Genomic DNA, 15,227 nt, shown 5'->3' on the forward strand with positions numbered 1-15,227 from the left:
TTAACTATTTAACCTTGCTGGATGGCAAGGAGTATTATTTTTATTACTACATCTTGAAGAAGTGAATGAATGCAAAGGTACTACTTAGAGTAATTGTATTTTCCCCAAACAACAAGGAAACACGATTGAAAAACAAAGGAAAACATTGACAGAATAATCATTAAATTCATCAAACTGGTTGCTTTATTGAAGATAATATCATCAAGAGTAGCAATGAAGATTAAGTGAAGTTCTTATTTCTTAACAATGCGTTGTGTTTTTAAAAGGAGATGAAATATTTACAATAAATTCTTTGGAAAGCATGGCATTTGCAATCATGCAGTTGATTTAGATGCTTGTCTCTCTTTGTAGGTGAATGTTACTCGAGAAGACTCACCAAGTGAAGACCCAGTCTTTCTTAGAACGTTAGGAAAGGGAGAGACTGGTTTGGAGAGAAAGCCTTGCAGGGGTAAGTGGATCACATGTGCACAGTTTTTCTTTATGTAACATACAATTTATGGAAAAGTTGAGCTTCTAGTAAAATAGACCCATGTTGTTGGGCCCACACTAATACCAGACACAGACCTTTGGCTGTTGCATTCACTAAGTTCCAACTGGACTTGTGATCTGTCTATATGGGCTGTGGGATTGAGTAAACTTCTAATATACACATGTGATCTTAATCAGAACATGTTTCAGCTTTGTGTTCCTTAAGTCAAGTCTCTCTGTATAACTCAAACAAAAAGACTAGGACTTGTAACCTTAACACTTTTCCTTGGAATCAGAGTAAGGTGACTGACTAAAGAATTCGAAATCTTTAAACCTGTACAACAATGGGTCAGCAGTGACGCTTTCCCAGGAGGATGGTCACCTCTGGTAACTGTTGTCACTGCTGTTACTGTGTTGGAGATGGAGACACACACACCTGAATCCACTGTGGGAAAGCTCTGAAGACTGGGTTAGTGGAGCTATACTTTAAGATGACTGCAACTTTGCTTTTTCAATTCAGCTTTTGGGAACTTGGCAGGAACTGAGAGTTCTTCCCAAATCATACGGAAGGGAAGCCAAGTTGGTTTTGTGATACGCATTATACAGAATGTATGACAAATGTATTTGGAAGACCTCTGTCTTCTGATAAGCAACATATTTCCTTATCAATAAATAAAGATGAGGCTTTTGAGATTTTAGTGCCATATGTGTCTGCAGAACTTGAAGAAGAGCCAACTAAAAATTTGTTTTAGTTTCTATAGCAGTGGGATAGAATTTACTCTGATTTCATTTTAAAATTATAAGCATTCATCTAAAAGTACTGTAAAAATTGCTGAAGCAATTTTTATTTTAATATCACAGTCAGATGGCAGGTTTTATTCTGCTTCTCATTTCACAGCTACAGTAATGAAACCAGGGTCTCTCTGTAGTCATCTAAGTCGGGCTGTATCACCACAGGAAACTTAAGAATGAACTACACTAACTTTCTATTTATCTTTTACTGGGCTTGTTTGCTCCTTATATGGTGAATACGCATTTGTCATTAGATTTTTCCCAATTTCAAAACTGGAAGAAAGCATGTACAGTGGGTCCCTGAGAGGATGCAGTGAGCATTGTATCCCTAGACTGAAACCGAAGCCCACAAAACTTGATCTGTCTTCCCTTGATTATTTAATGCATGTCGGGCTCTATAGAGAATGATGCTGCATAATGTCAGTGGTGCAAAGATCACCTGCTTCTGTGGAAAACAGTGTTATTTCCACAAAGAAATCCAAAATAACAAACAAACAAACAAACAAAAAATGGCACACACAAAGGAGACAAAAACCCTAGAAACTTTCTAATCATTTGCAACTGAAATCACAAGTCAAATGCTAAAAAATAAGTCATGATTGGGAATAAAAAAGATGGTCTTTTGTAGTTTATTGTCACTGGGATCAGGTGCCAAAGACAGATGACTTTCATAGTTGAAAATACCTTCCTAGAAAGTACAATGCTGTGAACATTTCACCACGTTTTGTTCTGATATCAGAATTTGTGTTAATAAACTCCAAGTTGCATTCTTTCTATCCTCTTTGAAGAAAAGATTTTATTTTCATGTATATGTATGTATTTGTAGATATGTATATATATACATATATATGGTATATTGAAATTATATATTTATCCCTCATTGCCCTCTTTTATGTACCTTCTTTTTCCTCTAAATCCCTTCTTCCTAATTTGTCTCCCCAAAATGGATACTCATTAAATAAAATGATTCCCCCTCCTGTAGCAATAGTTAACAGTCACTAGCTCCTTGGGAAGGGTGGGGCCTCATGATTCCCCTCTATCCATGATAAGATGTTTAAGGCATTGTCTTGTACAGGTATTCCTTGCTTTTGTGTGTTCCTGGTTCCAATTGCTGAGTAGTCTCTGGGTGGTAGTGATTCATGGCAAGTCTTCCCTATCCTCTGGATGTTCTTTCCACCTCCTCTTCCACCCTATTCCCTGAGTCTTTGATGGGGGAACAATATAGATGTTCCAGTTAGGACTGAGCACCCAATGGCCATTTATTCTCAGCACCTTTACCAGATAGAAGTTCATACATTGTAACCCTGTGCAAAAAGGGACTTCTTTGCCCCAGGCTGATGGTAGCAGTAGTCTGTGGATATAAATATAAAAATTTAGAAGAAAACTTCACAACATGTCCATATAAAGGAACATAGTAGTGTTTTCCTTTCTAGGGCCTATGACCTTCTCAACTTGAGGCTTTGACTAGGTTTACAGCACCAGATGTGTATTACTCCAATGGAACGGACCTCCAATCCAATGGCAAAGCAGTTGGTTACCCCCAATGTGGTTGTGGCACGATTGCACCAGTGGGAATGTCTTACCTGGTAGGTTGATATTGCAGCAAGCATGACTATAGCTGGGTGAAATTACTGATAGGCATTTTCCCCCATGCAGCTTCATAGTACCCTAAGGTACTATGGATGCTAGCCAACAGGAAAAGTTTCTCATTCAGTTCCAAGTTTATTTCTCTGTATCCTTTAATCAGTGTGTGATATCTTTGTCCATAGCTCCTTAGGAAGGGTGGGGCCTCATAAAGTCCCTTCTATTCATATAATTCCGGCAAGTAACAAGAGGTTCTTATATAGCAAGTATTCTTTGGGGGGGCAATTTAACTAAGTTCTAGCATACTTTTGGTACCAAGAATTAATTTTTGCCTATGTTCTGCCATCTCTTCATCCAACTCTGTAACGTTCTTCCACCTCTGTACCTATCTATTCTAAGTGCCTTCTTAAATGTCATCAGATATTTGCTACTTCATAAAATGATCTTTGTATTTTCATTTAACTTCACTTCTCAGCCATAAATTTTATACAGTTGCATTGTTGACCTCTCCTAACTGTTTAAATCTCCCATCTTTTGAGGTCCTTTATGTAATTAATATTCTTTAGAATTTGTTTAAAATTTATCAGTATTTTGTCATCAACTCTCTCTATTATCCTGGTAACTCCTCCAGCTCTATAACTGAATACGACTTCAATGAAAAAAAAGAGCCCCAACTATTTATTCTTTGATTTGATCCTAGAATTTTGCATTAGTCTTATATTCTGCATCTTCCTGTTGAATGAATGATAACTAAATGGAATTAAAAAAAGTGAACCCAATGATGCTCTCTCTGGCCAGTAATAATACCCTCCATTAACATTTCTTTCACTAATAAAATTTGTTTGTAGGTAAAAAAAAAGGGGTTTGAGCTGACTTGATTATAGGAGTCAGATTAGACATATAAATGAATATGAGTGTGATGCTAACTTTTTCATATCATCTTGACACAATTCAGATTTACCTAGAAAGAGTCTTGATAAGGGATTGTCCAAATCTGTGAGGGATTATGTTAATCAGTGGGGAGGTTTTTATGCCACCATTCTCTTGATAGGGACTATTCTGGACTATGTAAGAGTAGAAAAAGAACTGAGCTGCAGCCAGTATGCATGTGTTTATTCTTTCTCTGCCTTCAACTAGATGTGACCGGCTGCTTCAGGCTTCTCCAATGATGGTCTTAACCTGGAATTATGAGCTAAAATAGGCTCTTTCTTCTCTAAATTGCCTTTGTCAGGGTATTTTTTAAATTACAGCTACAGGAAATGAAACTAAGACAATGAGTAAAACAAGAAGGCAGTTTGCAAAGCCTTCTGTAACGAAGAGAGCAGTTGCTGAACTCCCATGAGATTCTCCTCCACAAGGATGTGACCTCAGCTTATTAAAAAGAAAACATGAGTATGATATGAAATTCAATTCCTAATCTTGATTAGAAAACACAAAGCTGCAAGCTAATAAACAACTTCTGCAGAGTGGCTTGTGGGTTGCAATTAGGTGATTTCTGTCAGTTTTAGATACCTCTCTAAAATATCGTTTCTGTGACTTATATCACATTAAGCCTTTAATTGAAGAAAGTCCCGTATGTGAACATGTCCTGATCAGGTCCCTGTTTTGATGCTTTGACATGTTCATATCTTAGGTCTATCTTCCCTTTACATCAAAATCCCCGTGAGGGGTTGTCTAGAAGGGAATATGACTAAAATACAGTTAAGTTGTGGAGTCACATGATCCACATTTGCTTCTCATTTCTTCTTTTCTATTAGAACTTATTCCTTCTCAGCTTCAGCTGAAAATTCTCTTGGACTATTTAAGTCCTTGTCCCCTTTTAGGGTATTGACCAAATTTACTAGTCCATCTTTAGGTATCCCAATGGTAGTCTGTAAGTTGGAAATGCTTTTTAGCAATTTTTGAAAATCATTGAGCCTGCAATCAGTCTCTCCTGAGTTGTACCTTTTGGGGTCTAATTTTTTGTATCTCTATCTTATATCTTAAGTATTTAATAGAATCTCCTGTTTTCAAGAGTAATTTGTAATCCTTAGCAAGGCAAAACTTTCTTTACTTCTTCAAACATGCTTTCTAAGGTACCTAACTTTGGATCAGTTAATAAGATATCATCGATATAATTGTAAATTATAGATTGTGGAAATTTTGCATGAATTATTTCCAGCCGTATTTGCACAAAATATTGGCACAAGGTAGGGCTATTTAACATTCCCTGTGGGAGGATCTTCCATTGATATCTCTTGACTGGATGGAAATTATTATAGGTACATACTATGAAGGCAAATTTTTCTCTATCCTTTTCTTATAGAGGTATGGTGAAGAAACAATTTTTTAAGTCAATAACTATAATAGGCCATTCTTTGGGTAGCAGAGAGGGCAAGGGCATCCCATTCTGTTGGGAGACAACAGGCTGAATTACTTTATTTATGGCTCTCAGATCTGTCAGCAGTCTCTGTTTATCAGATTTCTTTTTAATAACAAATACAGGAGAATTCCAAGGGCTGGTAGATTCTTCAGTGTGTTGAGTATTTAACTGCTCCTGAACTAGCTGTTTTAAAGCTTGTAGCTTCTCTTTTGTCAAAGGCCATTGCCCAACCCAGACAGGTTTACCAGTTAGCCATTGGTACTTCTGAGAGTTCAACAGCAGTTGTGTGCATTTATGTACAGCCTGAACGGTTGGTGAATATTTTTTTATAGCATCTTACAATATTATTCCCAGAAACATGAGTTGGTCTATATTCCATTTCTGAGAATAGAGGAGTTTTAATTTGGGTATTCCATTGTTGTAACAGATCTCAGCCCCAAAGATCCACTGTTACATTTGCCATATATGGCTTCAGCCTGCCTCTCTGTCCTTCTGGTCCTATGCATTCAACCCATCTCAAACTCTGTTATATCTGAGATAGGGTTCCAATCCCTAGAAATTGGACATTTACCTCTTGAAGAGGCCAATTTGGATGCCATGATTTTGGTGTAATTGTAGTCACATCTACACTTGTGTCTACCAGGCCTTCCAGAACAATCCCATTAATTTGTACTCTAAGCTTTGGTCTTTGTTCATTTATGGAAGGCTGCCAAAATATTCATTTTATGGTGTTTTTTGGAATTTTTGATCTATCTATCAAAGCTGTTCTATCATCCAGAGCAGTATCGTTCTTTACATTAGACATTGGGTTATTTAATTGTCCTAGGGAGGAATTTCCTCCACAGTGATTGAAAATGTTTAGATCATATTCAATTTGGGGGCCTGCGAGAGGCCCGCTGAGGCATTTCCTGCCAGTAAAGGGTTGCCTTGTATGTCTCTTATTGATCTACATTCATTGGTCCAGTGTCAGCCTTTGTCACATCTTCTGCATAATCCAGAAGGTTGGGGTCTCCTGTTTGGGTTATTTTTTAGAAGAAGCATTGCTTCTAGGAAGTGGCAAAAATATTTTTCTTCTTATGTAAGTTCCTCCCTATGTGCATAAAAGTAACACTTGTGTTGAAATTATTTCATCAACATGAGATAATTCGTTTATACTTCGGCTTATTGCTCCTTCATATCTCCATCTGCCCTGAACCATATGGGTCAGGTGTAAGCAATGGGTGTCAAATTCTAAAGCAACCATGCAGTGTATATGCCTAGTAATGAGAACTATGTAAGACCAAGATGAACCCAAGATAGACGGGCTAGAGCTCCTTGCCACCCAACTTCATTTTTGCTATCACATGACTATTAACCACTGTATATGATCAAATATTTCAGCTGAGATGTCTGATTTGGGTTGGACACCACTTTACCATTTACTAAATATGATACTATGAGAGGCTTTCATCTATGATGAAGTTTATGATTATACCCTACTTAGAGGGTTGTCCTGAGGACTGATCAAGGGGAAACTTGTGAGGCTAAGTACCTAGAAATTATGTGAGTACCTCCCAAAAGTTGACTGTTGTCATCACCACCACCACATCTTCATCTTCACCTTAACCTTCATCATTGCCATACTAATTATTTCATTCTTAAATAGTTCTGTCAGTCCTTAACTGAAATTTAGAGCACTTGCTGTAATTGTCATAGCAAGGTTATCAGTTCAATCATGCAGTAGTTTGTAACTCCAGGCAAGCTGGCTACCCTCTGTTTCATCCCTTTCTAATTCTGCACAATAAGCTAACCAACCTAGGTAATTTCTGTTTTCTTAGATCACAGCCTCTGATTCAGTGAGATTTGGCCTCTTTACAGCTGGAACAGATTTCTAAACACCAAATATAGCTTCGAAGTTGTCAAATAGTGGCATTTAATACCAGACCACTGCAATCAGGGTCCCTCCATCCGTGAACTACCTCAGCTGTTGCCTTTTGTTCTGAAGACCTAAGTCCCTTGTCAAGCCTGTTAATGTTTATATGCAAGGTAACAAGTAAAAGTCAGTTTTTGAGAAGTCTCTCTTTCTCCAGACTCTCCCCATCATAGGCATTGTCAAAGATTAAGATCTGAAATATAAAGTTTGTTGTGCAATTGTTTGAATTCATCTGGTAATCTAGTTAGTAACCTAGTAATCTGGTCTATCTGGCACAAAAGTCTTAGCTCATCTTAATAAACATAGGTTATCAGTAGATAAATATTTACTATCACTATAGAAGACTTTAATGTGTATGTTCAGCTTTATTGGGTCATAAATGATTAAAACGTGTATCTATCCATAAGGTTTACTTTTTCTCATGTAACAGTATGTCTTTGTTTTAGTATACAGTTTTACAAATGACGTCATATCCACCAAGCCCATTTAACCTATGTGTGTTCATGTGTTGTGCTAATTTTGAAAATTATGTTTTGACAGCTGTAGCTATGTGTGTTTGTAGATTACAAGGTGCTGTTCTGATTTTTAATACCATGTAGGATAATTAAATCATGCCAATTAACATTACCTCAAGTATTTAAGGGGTTTTGTTTGTTTGTTTGTTTTGTTGTTGTTGTTTTTGTTCTTGTTTTGTTTTGGTTTGGTTTGTGGTTTTTTGAGACAGGGTTTCTCTGTGTAGCTTTGTGCCTTTCCTGGAACTCACTCTGTAGCCCAGGCTGGCCTCAATCTCACAGAGATCCACCTGGCTCTGCCTCCTGAGTGCTAGGATTAAAGGCATGTGCCACCACTGCCCGGCAGTATTTAAGTTTTTTGTAATGATAGCATTTCAAGTGAACTCTCTTAACAAAATTGAAGTGTAGGATGACTGGACTGCTACTCACATCACCAGGGAGGCTCCCTGGAAAAAAGGACCCCAAGAAAGACACGGGGAACACCCAACCACAGAGAAATAGAAGAGATCTACATGAACAGTCTGGACATGAGTGGGGGTAATGAAGGGCGAGGGTCAAGGGAAAGAGAGCTTGGGGGAGTGGGAGATCCCAGCTGGATCAACAACAGAGAGGGAGAACAAGGAATAGGAGACCATGGTAAATGAAGACCACATGAGAATAGGAAGAAGCAAAGTGCTAGAGAGGCCCACAGAAATCCACAAAGATACCCACACAACAGACTGCTGGCAATGGTCGAGAGACAGCCCGAACTGACCTACTCTGGTGATAGGATGGCCAAACACCCTAATTGTTGTGCTAGAAACCCCATCCAACGACTGAGGGATCTGGATGCAGAGATCCATGGCTTAGGCCCCGAGTGGAGCTCTGGGAGTCCAATTAGTGAGAATGAGGAGGGTTTATATGAGTGAGAATTGTTGAGACCAAGGTTGGATAAAGCACGGGGACAAATAGCCAAACGAATGGAAACACATGAACTATGAACCAATGGCTTAGGGGTCCCCAACTGGATCAGGCCCTCTGAATGGGTGAGACAGTTGATTGGCTTGATCTGTTTGGGAGGCATCCAGGCAGTGGGACTGGGTCCTGTGCTCATTGCATGAGTTGGCTGTTTGAAACCTGGGGCCTATGCAGGATCACTTGGCTCAGCCTGGGAGGAGGGGACTGGACCTGCCTGGACTGAATCTACCAGACTGATCTCAGTCCGCAGGGGAGGCTTTGCCCTGGAGGAGGTGGGAATGGGGGCTCGGCTGGGGGGAAAGTGAGGGGGGCTGGAGGGGGGGAACAAGGGAATCTGTGGCTGATATGTAGAACTGAACTGTACTGCAAAATAAAAATAAAAAAGACAAAAAATAAAAAAATTGAAGTGTGTAGATTATTGGAAGCATGGTTATATTCATTATGCTGCATCATAGCTCAAAATCAGTCAAATAAGTCAAATGCATTCCTCCTGTCTATCTCACCAAAATGTTGTGCCTTCTGGTTATGTACTATATTCCATAATGGTGTTATTAAGTTACATTCTAACCAACAGTGTGCAATCATCTTCTTTCTTCCACGCCCTTGTCCATAATGCTATCTTTTGCCCTTTTGTTAACTGCCATTCCAACAGGTATGAGATGACATTTTATTCTGATTTTAATTTGCTTTTCCCCAATGATTAGAGATGATGAGCTTCCCCGCCCCCCATATCTGTTAGCCACTCCTGCGTCTTATTTTGAGAAGGGTCTATTTACATCCTTTGCCCATTTCTTACTGAAAATTTTCTTAATCCTTTTGTGTAGTTATTTGTGCTCCTTATCTAAATTAACTGCTTCTTAGGTACATAGTTTGCAAACATAATCCTAATTTGTAGGTTCTCTTCATTCTGCTCATCATTCATTTGTTTTGATTCCAATCCCATTTGTGCTGATTATTTTCTGTCAACTTGGCACAAACTAGAGTCATCTGGGAAGGGGAAACTCAAATGAGGAATTGCCTCCATCCAACTGGGTCATGGAAATGTCTGTGGGGGCAGTTTCTTGACTAATGTTTGATGTAGGAGGGCCCAGCCCATGTTGGGTAGTACCATCTCTAGGTAGATAGGTTGTATGCATAAAAGTAGCTGAGGAAGTCAGCGAGAGAGAGAGAGAGAGAGAGAGAGAGAGAGAGAGAGAGAGAGAGAGAGAGTGGCCAGGAAGCAGCAGTCCTCCATAGTCTCTACACCAGATCCCGTCTCCAGGTTTCTACTTGAGTTTCTGCTTTGGCTTCCTCAGTGATAGACTGTAAACTGTAAGATGAAACAGACAGACCCTTTTCTTCCTAGGTTGCTTTTTTGGTTATGGTGTTTATCACAGCAACAAAAAAGAAGTCAAGGCCCCATTTGTCTATATTTGCTTTCTTTTTTCCCATGTTTCTGAATAGTAAGTTAAAAAAAATCACTGTGTGGCCAGTGTTGTGTGGCTGTTCATTCTATTTTTGTCTAGTTTTTATTCAGTTACAGGGATCACGCTTAAATATCCATTCATACTGAATTGATTGGATATATGGTATACTGATAAAAATAGTTTTGCCAGCATATACTTAAGAACGTGTTCTCACTGTATGTTTGTGGAGCTTTTGTCAAAAATAAAATGAATGTGGATGTGTGAATTCATTTTCATTTCTAGGCTCTCTATTCTGCTACATTCAGTGAATTTTTTATTTGTCTTTTTTTATGGAAGTTCAATACCGCTTTGATTACTATTAATTTTAGTATAGATTGAAATCAGGTGCCTCATGCTTGGTTCGTTTTGCTCATAACTGTCTTGGATTTACTTATTTATTTTGAGACAGAATCTTACTGCATACATAGCTCAATCTGGTAAGGAAAGCACTGTGCAGACCATGTTAGTCTTAAATTCACTATCTTCCTGTCTCAGCCTCCCAAATACTGGGAATATATGAATGCTCACGGGAGCCAGTTGGTATTGGTATTGGTCACTTGGTGGTGGTTTCATATGAATTTTTGATCTTTTTCTATTTTATGAAAAATGGTAGTAGAATTTTGATGGGAAGTAATTTGAATCTATAGATGGCTTCAAATGGTGTGGGCTTTTAAAAATTCTTCTACTTTATAGATAGGTAATGTATTTTTATGTGTTTGTTTCTCTTTAAATTTCTCTTATTAATGTTTTATAGTTTCAATACAGATTTTTCCCTCAGCTAAATGATTTCCTATTTCACTTTTCATAGCCATTATAAATGATATAATTATCTATTTTTTCCAAAATCTTCAGTGTTCATAAATGTAAATGCTAGTGATTTTTTCATGTTAAATTTAAATTCTACAATTTTATGAAATTTTCTGTATTAGTTCCAAGGTTAGGTAGGACCTTGAGAATTTTCTGTATAGTAGAAGGAAAGATTTATAAGGCACACTTTTCTTTAGAAAGATATCTTTGGTGCTTCAATGTTGATTTCTCATAAAAGGGATCAGATATCCATGGAAGGCTGGAGATAACATATTTTTTATATAAAATGATTTCCTTATCTAAGTCCCCTTAAGCAGAGAGTCATTTTCAGTGATGGAAATTGAGCTACTTAAGAAAAACAATGCAATCTTTCATTGTTATTCTCCAACATGTCATTCAGACAAATAATTTTCTTCAGGTGCCACAAGATAAGAAAAAAATGTGAATGTGAAAAATCTTTTTAAAACAAAATGTTTCATTTGAAGCTAATTTCCTTATTAATGAACTCTGCTAGTATCATGTATCTGCCATTTTTATTCCTTCTAAACCTAAATTATTGCTTCTTAACTTTTTCTTTCTGTAATGTAGAAGAAAAATGGCTCATTATAAATTATCCTTTGGACAGGAAACATAGATACTAATTGGCTAGATTTGTTGTTGTTACATTAACCACTTATGATGCCTGCAAAAGTATTTTAGCTGTTTGAAAAATACCTCTGAATATTCTTGTCAAAATTATATGACTGAAACATCATTTGTTTATTCTGATTGAGATTGTATCCACATGAGATCATCATTGCAGATGGGTTTGATTTCACATGGTTCTTATTCTTCATACATTGATAAACAAGTTAGACATAGCTCAGAAAAAAATATACCACATGGTAATTGTATTATTGCACATTCTAGAAACAGGAAAATTATAAGGTTTGTATTTTAGAATATTTCAAGCAGTATGTAACAGATGCAAGTCAACTAACTCTTGCTAGGATCATTTTGTAAGACATAGACAAATAGTTTTTGGTTGCCCATGATTCAACTAAACAACAATCAATAAAAGACTGAAATAAAAAAACTCATCATATACTACATCATCAAAAATGATGAAGGGGTTAGAGACAAACATGGAGAAAGATATGTCAGTTTTGCACAGCAAAAATTTTATGACATTCCCTGGAGAAATTGCAATCCCAATTGAAATACTCAAAATAATTTTTTTAGAAATGTACAGGCTAATTTTAAAATGATAATTAAAATACAAAAAAAAAAAACCCTAACAGGGTTAAACAGCCCAGGAAAGAAAGAGTAAAGTTGGAGACTAATCCTACCGACCCTCCTTGTGCCTTAAAGCAATGATAAACAAGACAGCCTGTTCTAAAGATAAGATACACAAACAGATCTGGGAACACAATGAGGGGTCCAGAAGCTAACCAACATGCCAGTCAGTTTTGCTATGACAAATACCATAGACAGGTAGCTTAGCCAAAATAAATAAACTTACTTAGTTGTGAGTACTGTAAGTATGAAATCAGGGCCATCATAGTCATGTTCTAGTGACATCTTTTGTGGTTGCTGCATATTTTGGTATGTGCAGTTAGAGTGGGTGATTGCAGCTCTTGGTATCTCTTTTTACAAGAGTTGCAGTTCCACGATATGGGTCCCCATCAAACAGCCTCCTCACCCAAAGCCAAGTGTCTCCCAAAGCCTCCATTTCCAAAATACTGTGAGTTTGAGAGCTTCTAGATATGATTTTTAGTCAACACAATTCCATTCACAGAATTTGCTGATTGATTTTCAACAAAGATTCAAAGCCAATTTCTTTAAAAATTGTTAGCCATTTCCCACAAATGATGTTGACGCCATTGGATGTACATTAGATAGATAGATAGATAGATAGATAGATAGATAGATAGATAGATAAACTTGGATCCATAACATGCATCTCTCACACAATATACAAAAAATTAAAATTATTTACATGTCTAAATATCAACTAAAATTTAATAAATCTTTAAGATAAAGGAAATTATTATAAATTTGTTAAACTTTGGTTAGGTTAAATGTTTCCTTAGTGGGTGGTGCATGCCTTTAATCCCAGCGCTCGGGAGGCAGAAGCAAGTGGGTCTCTGAGTTCAAGACCAGTCTGGTCTACAGAACAAGTTCCAGGACAGCCAGGGTTACATAGAGAAACTCTGTTTTAGGGGCGGGGGGGGGGGGGGGGGGGAGGAAGTTTTCTTAGATAATGACACTACATCATGATTCTTTAGAGAAAGAAAGGTGATTAATTAGACGTCATTAAAGCTATAAGAGCTTCTAGGAGGTAGGCAGGTAGCTTAGTGATAAAGCCTAGCATGACCACCCTCAATTCAAACCCTTGCACCAAAAAACAAAATCCATTGTATGAAAGCCACTGTCAGTTATGAAAACAAAAGATGGCTGGTTCTTAAACTGGAGAAAATATTTGCAATCACATACCTGAGAAAGGAATTTGTTCCCAGTTTTCCAAACTCTTAAATATCAACAATGAGAAAGCTAACAGCTCAATGTTTTTAAATGACTGAGTGATCTGAGCCCACAGTTTAGAAAACTGATGGCAAATTAGCATGGAAATATTAAAAATGATTGATGTTAGAGAAATAAAAAAAAAAATCGATGAAATACTATCATACAAATATTAAAATGCAGCCAGGCATGGTGGTGCACAACTTTTTTTTTATTTATTTATTTTTTTTATTTTTATTTTGCAATACAATTCAGTTCTACATATCAGCCACGGATTCCCTTGTTTTCCCCCCTCCCTCCCTCCTCACCTTCCCCCTAGTCCACCCCCCATTCCCACCTCCTCCAAGGCAAAGCCTTCCCCACGGACTGAATTCAACCTGGTAAACTCAGTCCAGGTAGGTCCATTCCCCTTCTCCCAGGCCGAGCCAAGCGACCCTGCATAAGCCCCAGGTTTCAAACAGCCAACTCATGCAATGAGCACAGGACCTGGTCCCACTGCCTGGATGCCTCCCAAACAGATCAAGCCAATCAACTATCTCACCCATTCAGAGGGCCTGATCCAGTTGGGGACCCCTCAGCCATTGGTTCATAGTTCATGTGTTTCCATTCGTTTGGCTATTTGTCCCTGTGCTTTATCCAACCTTGGTCTCAACAATTCTCGCTCATATAAACCCTCCTCATTCTCACTAATTGGACTCCCAGAGATCCACCCGGGGCCTAGCCATGGATCTCTGCATCCAGATCCCTCAGTCGGTGGATGGGGTTTCTAGCATGACAATTAGGGTGTTTGGCCATCCCATCACCAGAATAGGTCAGTTCGGGCTGTCTCTCGACCATTGCCAGCAGTCTGTTGTGGGGGTATCTTTGTGGATTTCTGTGGGCCTCTCTAGCACTTTGCTTCTTCCTATTCTCATGTGGTCTTCATTTACCATGGTTTTCTACTCCTTGTTCTCCCTCTCTGTTGTTGATCCAGCTGGGATCTCCCACTCCCCCAAGCTCTCTTTCCCTCGACCCTCACTCTTCACTACCCCCACTCATGTCCAGGCTGTTCATATAGATCTCATTCCATTTCTCCATCATTGGGCGATCCCCGTGTCTTTCTTGGGGTCCTTTTTTCAAGGTAGCCTCCCTGGTGATGTGAGTAGCAGTCCAGTCATCCTTGTTCCACATCTAGTATCCTCCTATGAGTGAGTACATACCATGTTTGTCTTTCTGAGTCTGGGTTACCTCACTCAGGATGATTTTTTCTAGATCCATCCATTTGTCTACAAACCTCATGATGTCATTGTTTTTCTCTGCTGAGTAGTATTCCATTGTGTATATGTACCACATTTTGTTTATCCATTCTTCGGTTGAAGGGCATCTAGGTTGTTTCCATGTTCTGGCTATTACAAACAATGCTGATATGAACATAGCTGAACAAGTGCTCTTGTGGTGTGGTTGAGCATTCCTTGGGTATATGCCCAAGAGTGGCATAGCTGGATCTTGGGGGAGATGGATTCCCAGTTTTCGAAGAAAGCACCATATTGATTTCCAAAGTGGTTGTACAAGCTTGCATTCCCACCAGCAGTGGAGGAGAGTTCCCCTAGCGCCACATCCTCTCCAGCATAAGGTGTCTTCAGTGTTTTTGATCTTAGCCATTCTGACAGGCGTAAGGTGGAATCTCAGAGTTGTTTTGATTTGCATTTCCCTGATGATTAGGGATGTTGAGCAATTCCTTAAATGTCTTTCAGCCATTTGAGTTTCCTCTGTTGAGAATTCTGTGTTTAGTTCTATAGCCCATTTCTTAATTGGACTGTTGGATATTCTGGATATCAGTCCTCTGTCAGATGTGGGGTTGGTGAAGATCTTTTCCCATTCTGTAGGCTGTCACTTTGCCTTGTTGA

At 38.4% G+C, this 15,227-nt stretch overlaps 1 protein-coding gene across 1 annotated transcript in view; it reads left to right on the plus strand.

Annotated features, from left to right (window-relative positions):
* Prkg1 (protein kinase cGMP-dependent 1) overlaps positions 1-15,227 on the plus strand; it is a 1,138,884-nt gene that overhangs the window by 899,040 nt on the left and 224,617 nt on the right. The window contains 2 exon segments of the mRNA XM_052760872.1: positions 352-417; positions 420-448. Coding sequence (XP_052616832.1) covers positions 352-417; positions 420-448 — 95 coding nt within the window.

The sequence above is a fragment of the Peromyscus californicus genome, unplaced genomic scaffold, assembly GCF_007827085.1.
Source record: "Peromyscus californicus insignis strain IS unplaced genomic scaffold, ASM782708v3 Scaffold_4__1_contigs__length_199733344, whole genome shotgun sequence".
In the NCBI taxonomy this organism is placed as follows: Eukaryota; Metazoa; Chordata; class Mammalia; order Rodentia; family Cricetidae; genus Peromyscus; species Peromyscus californicus.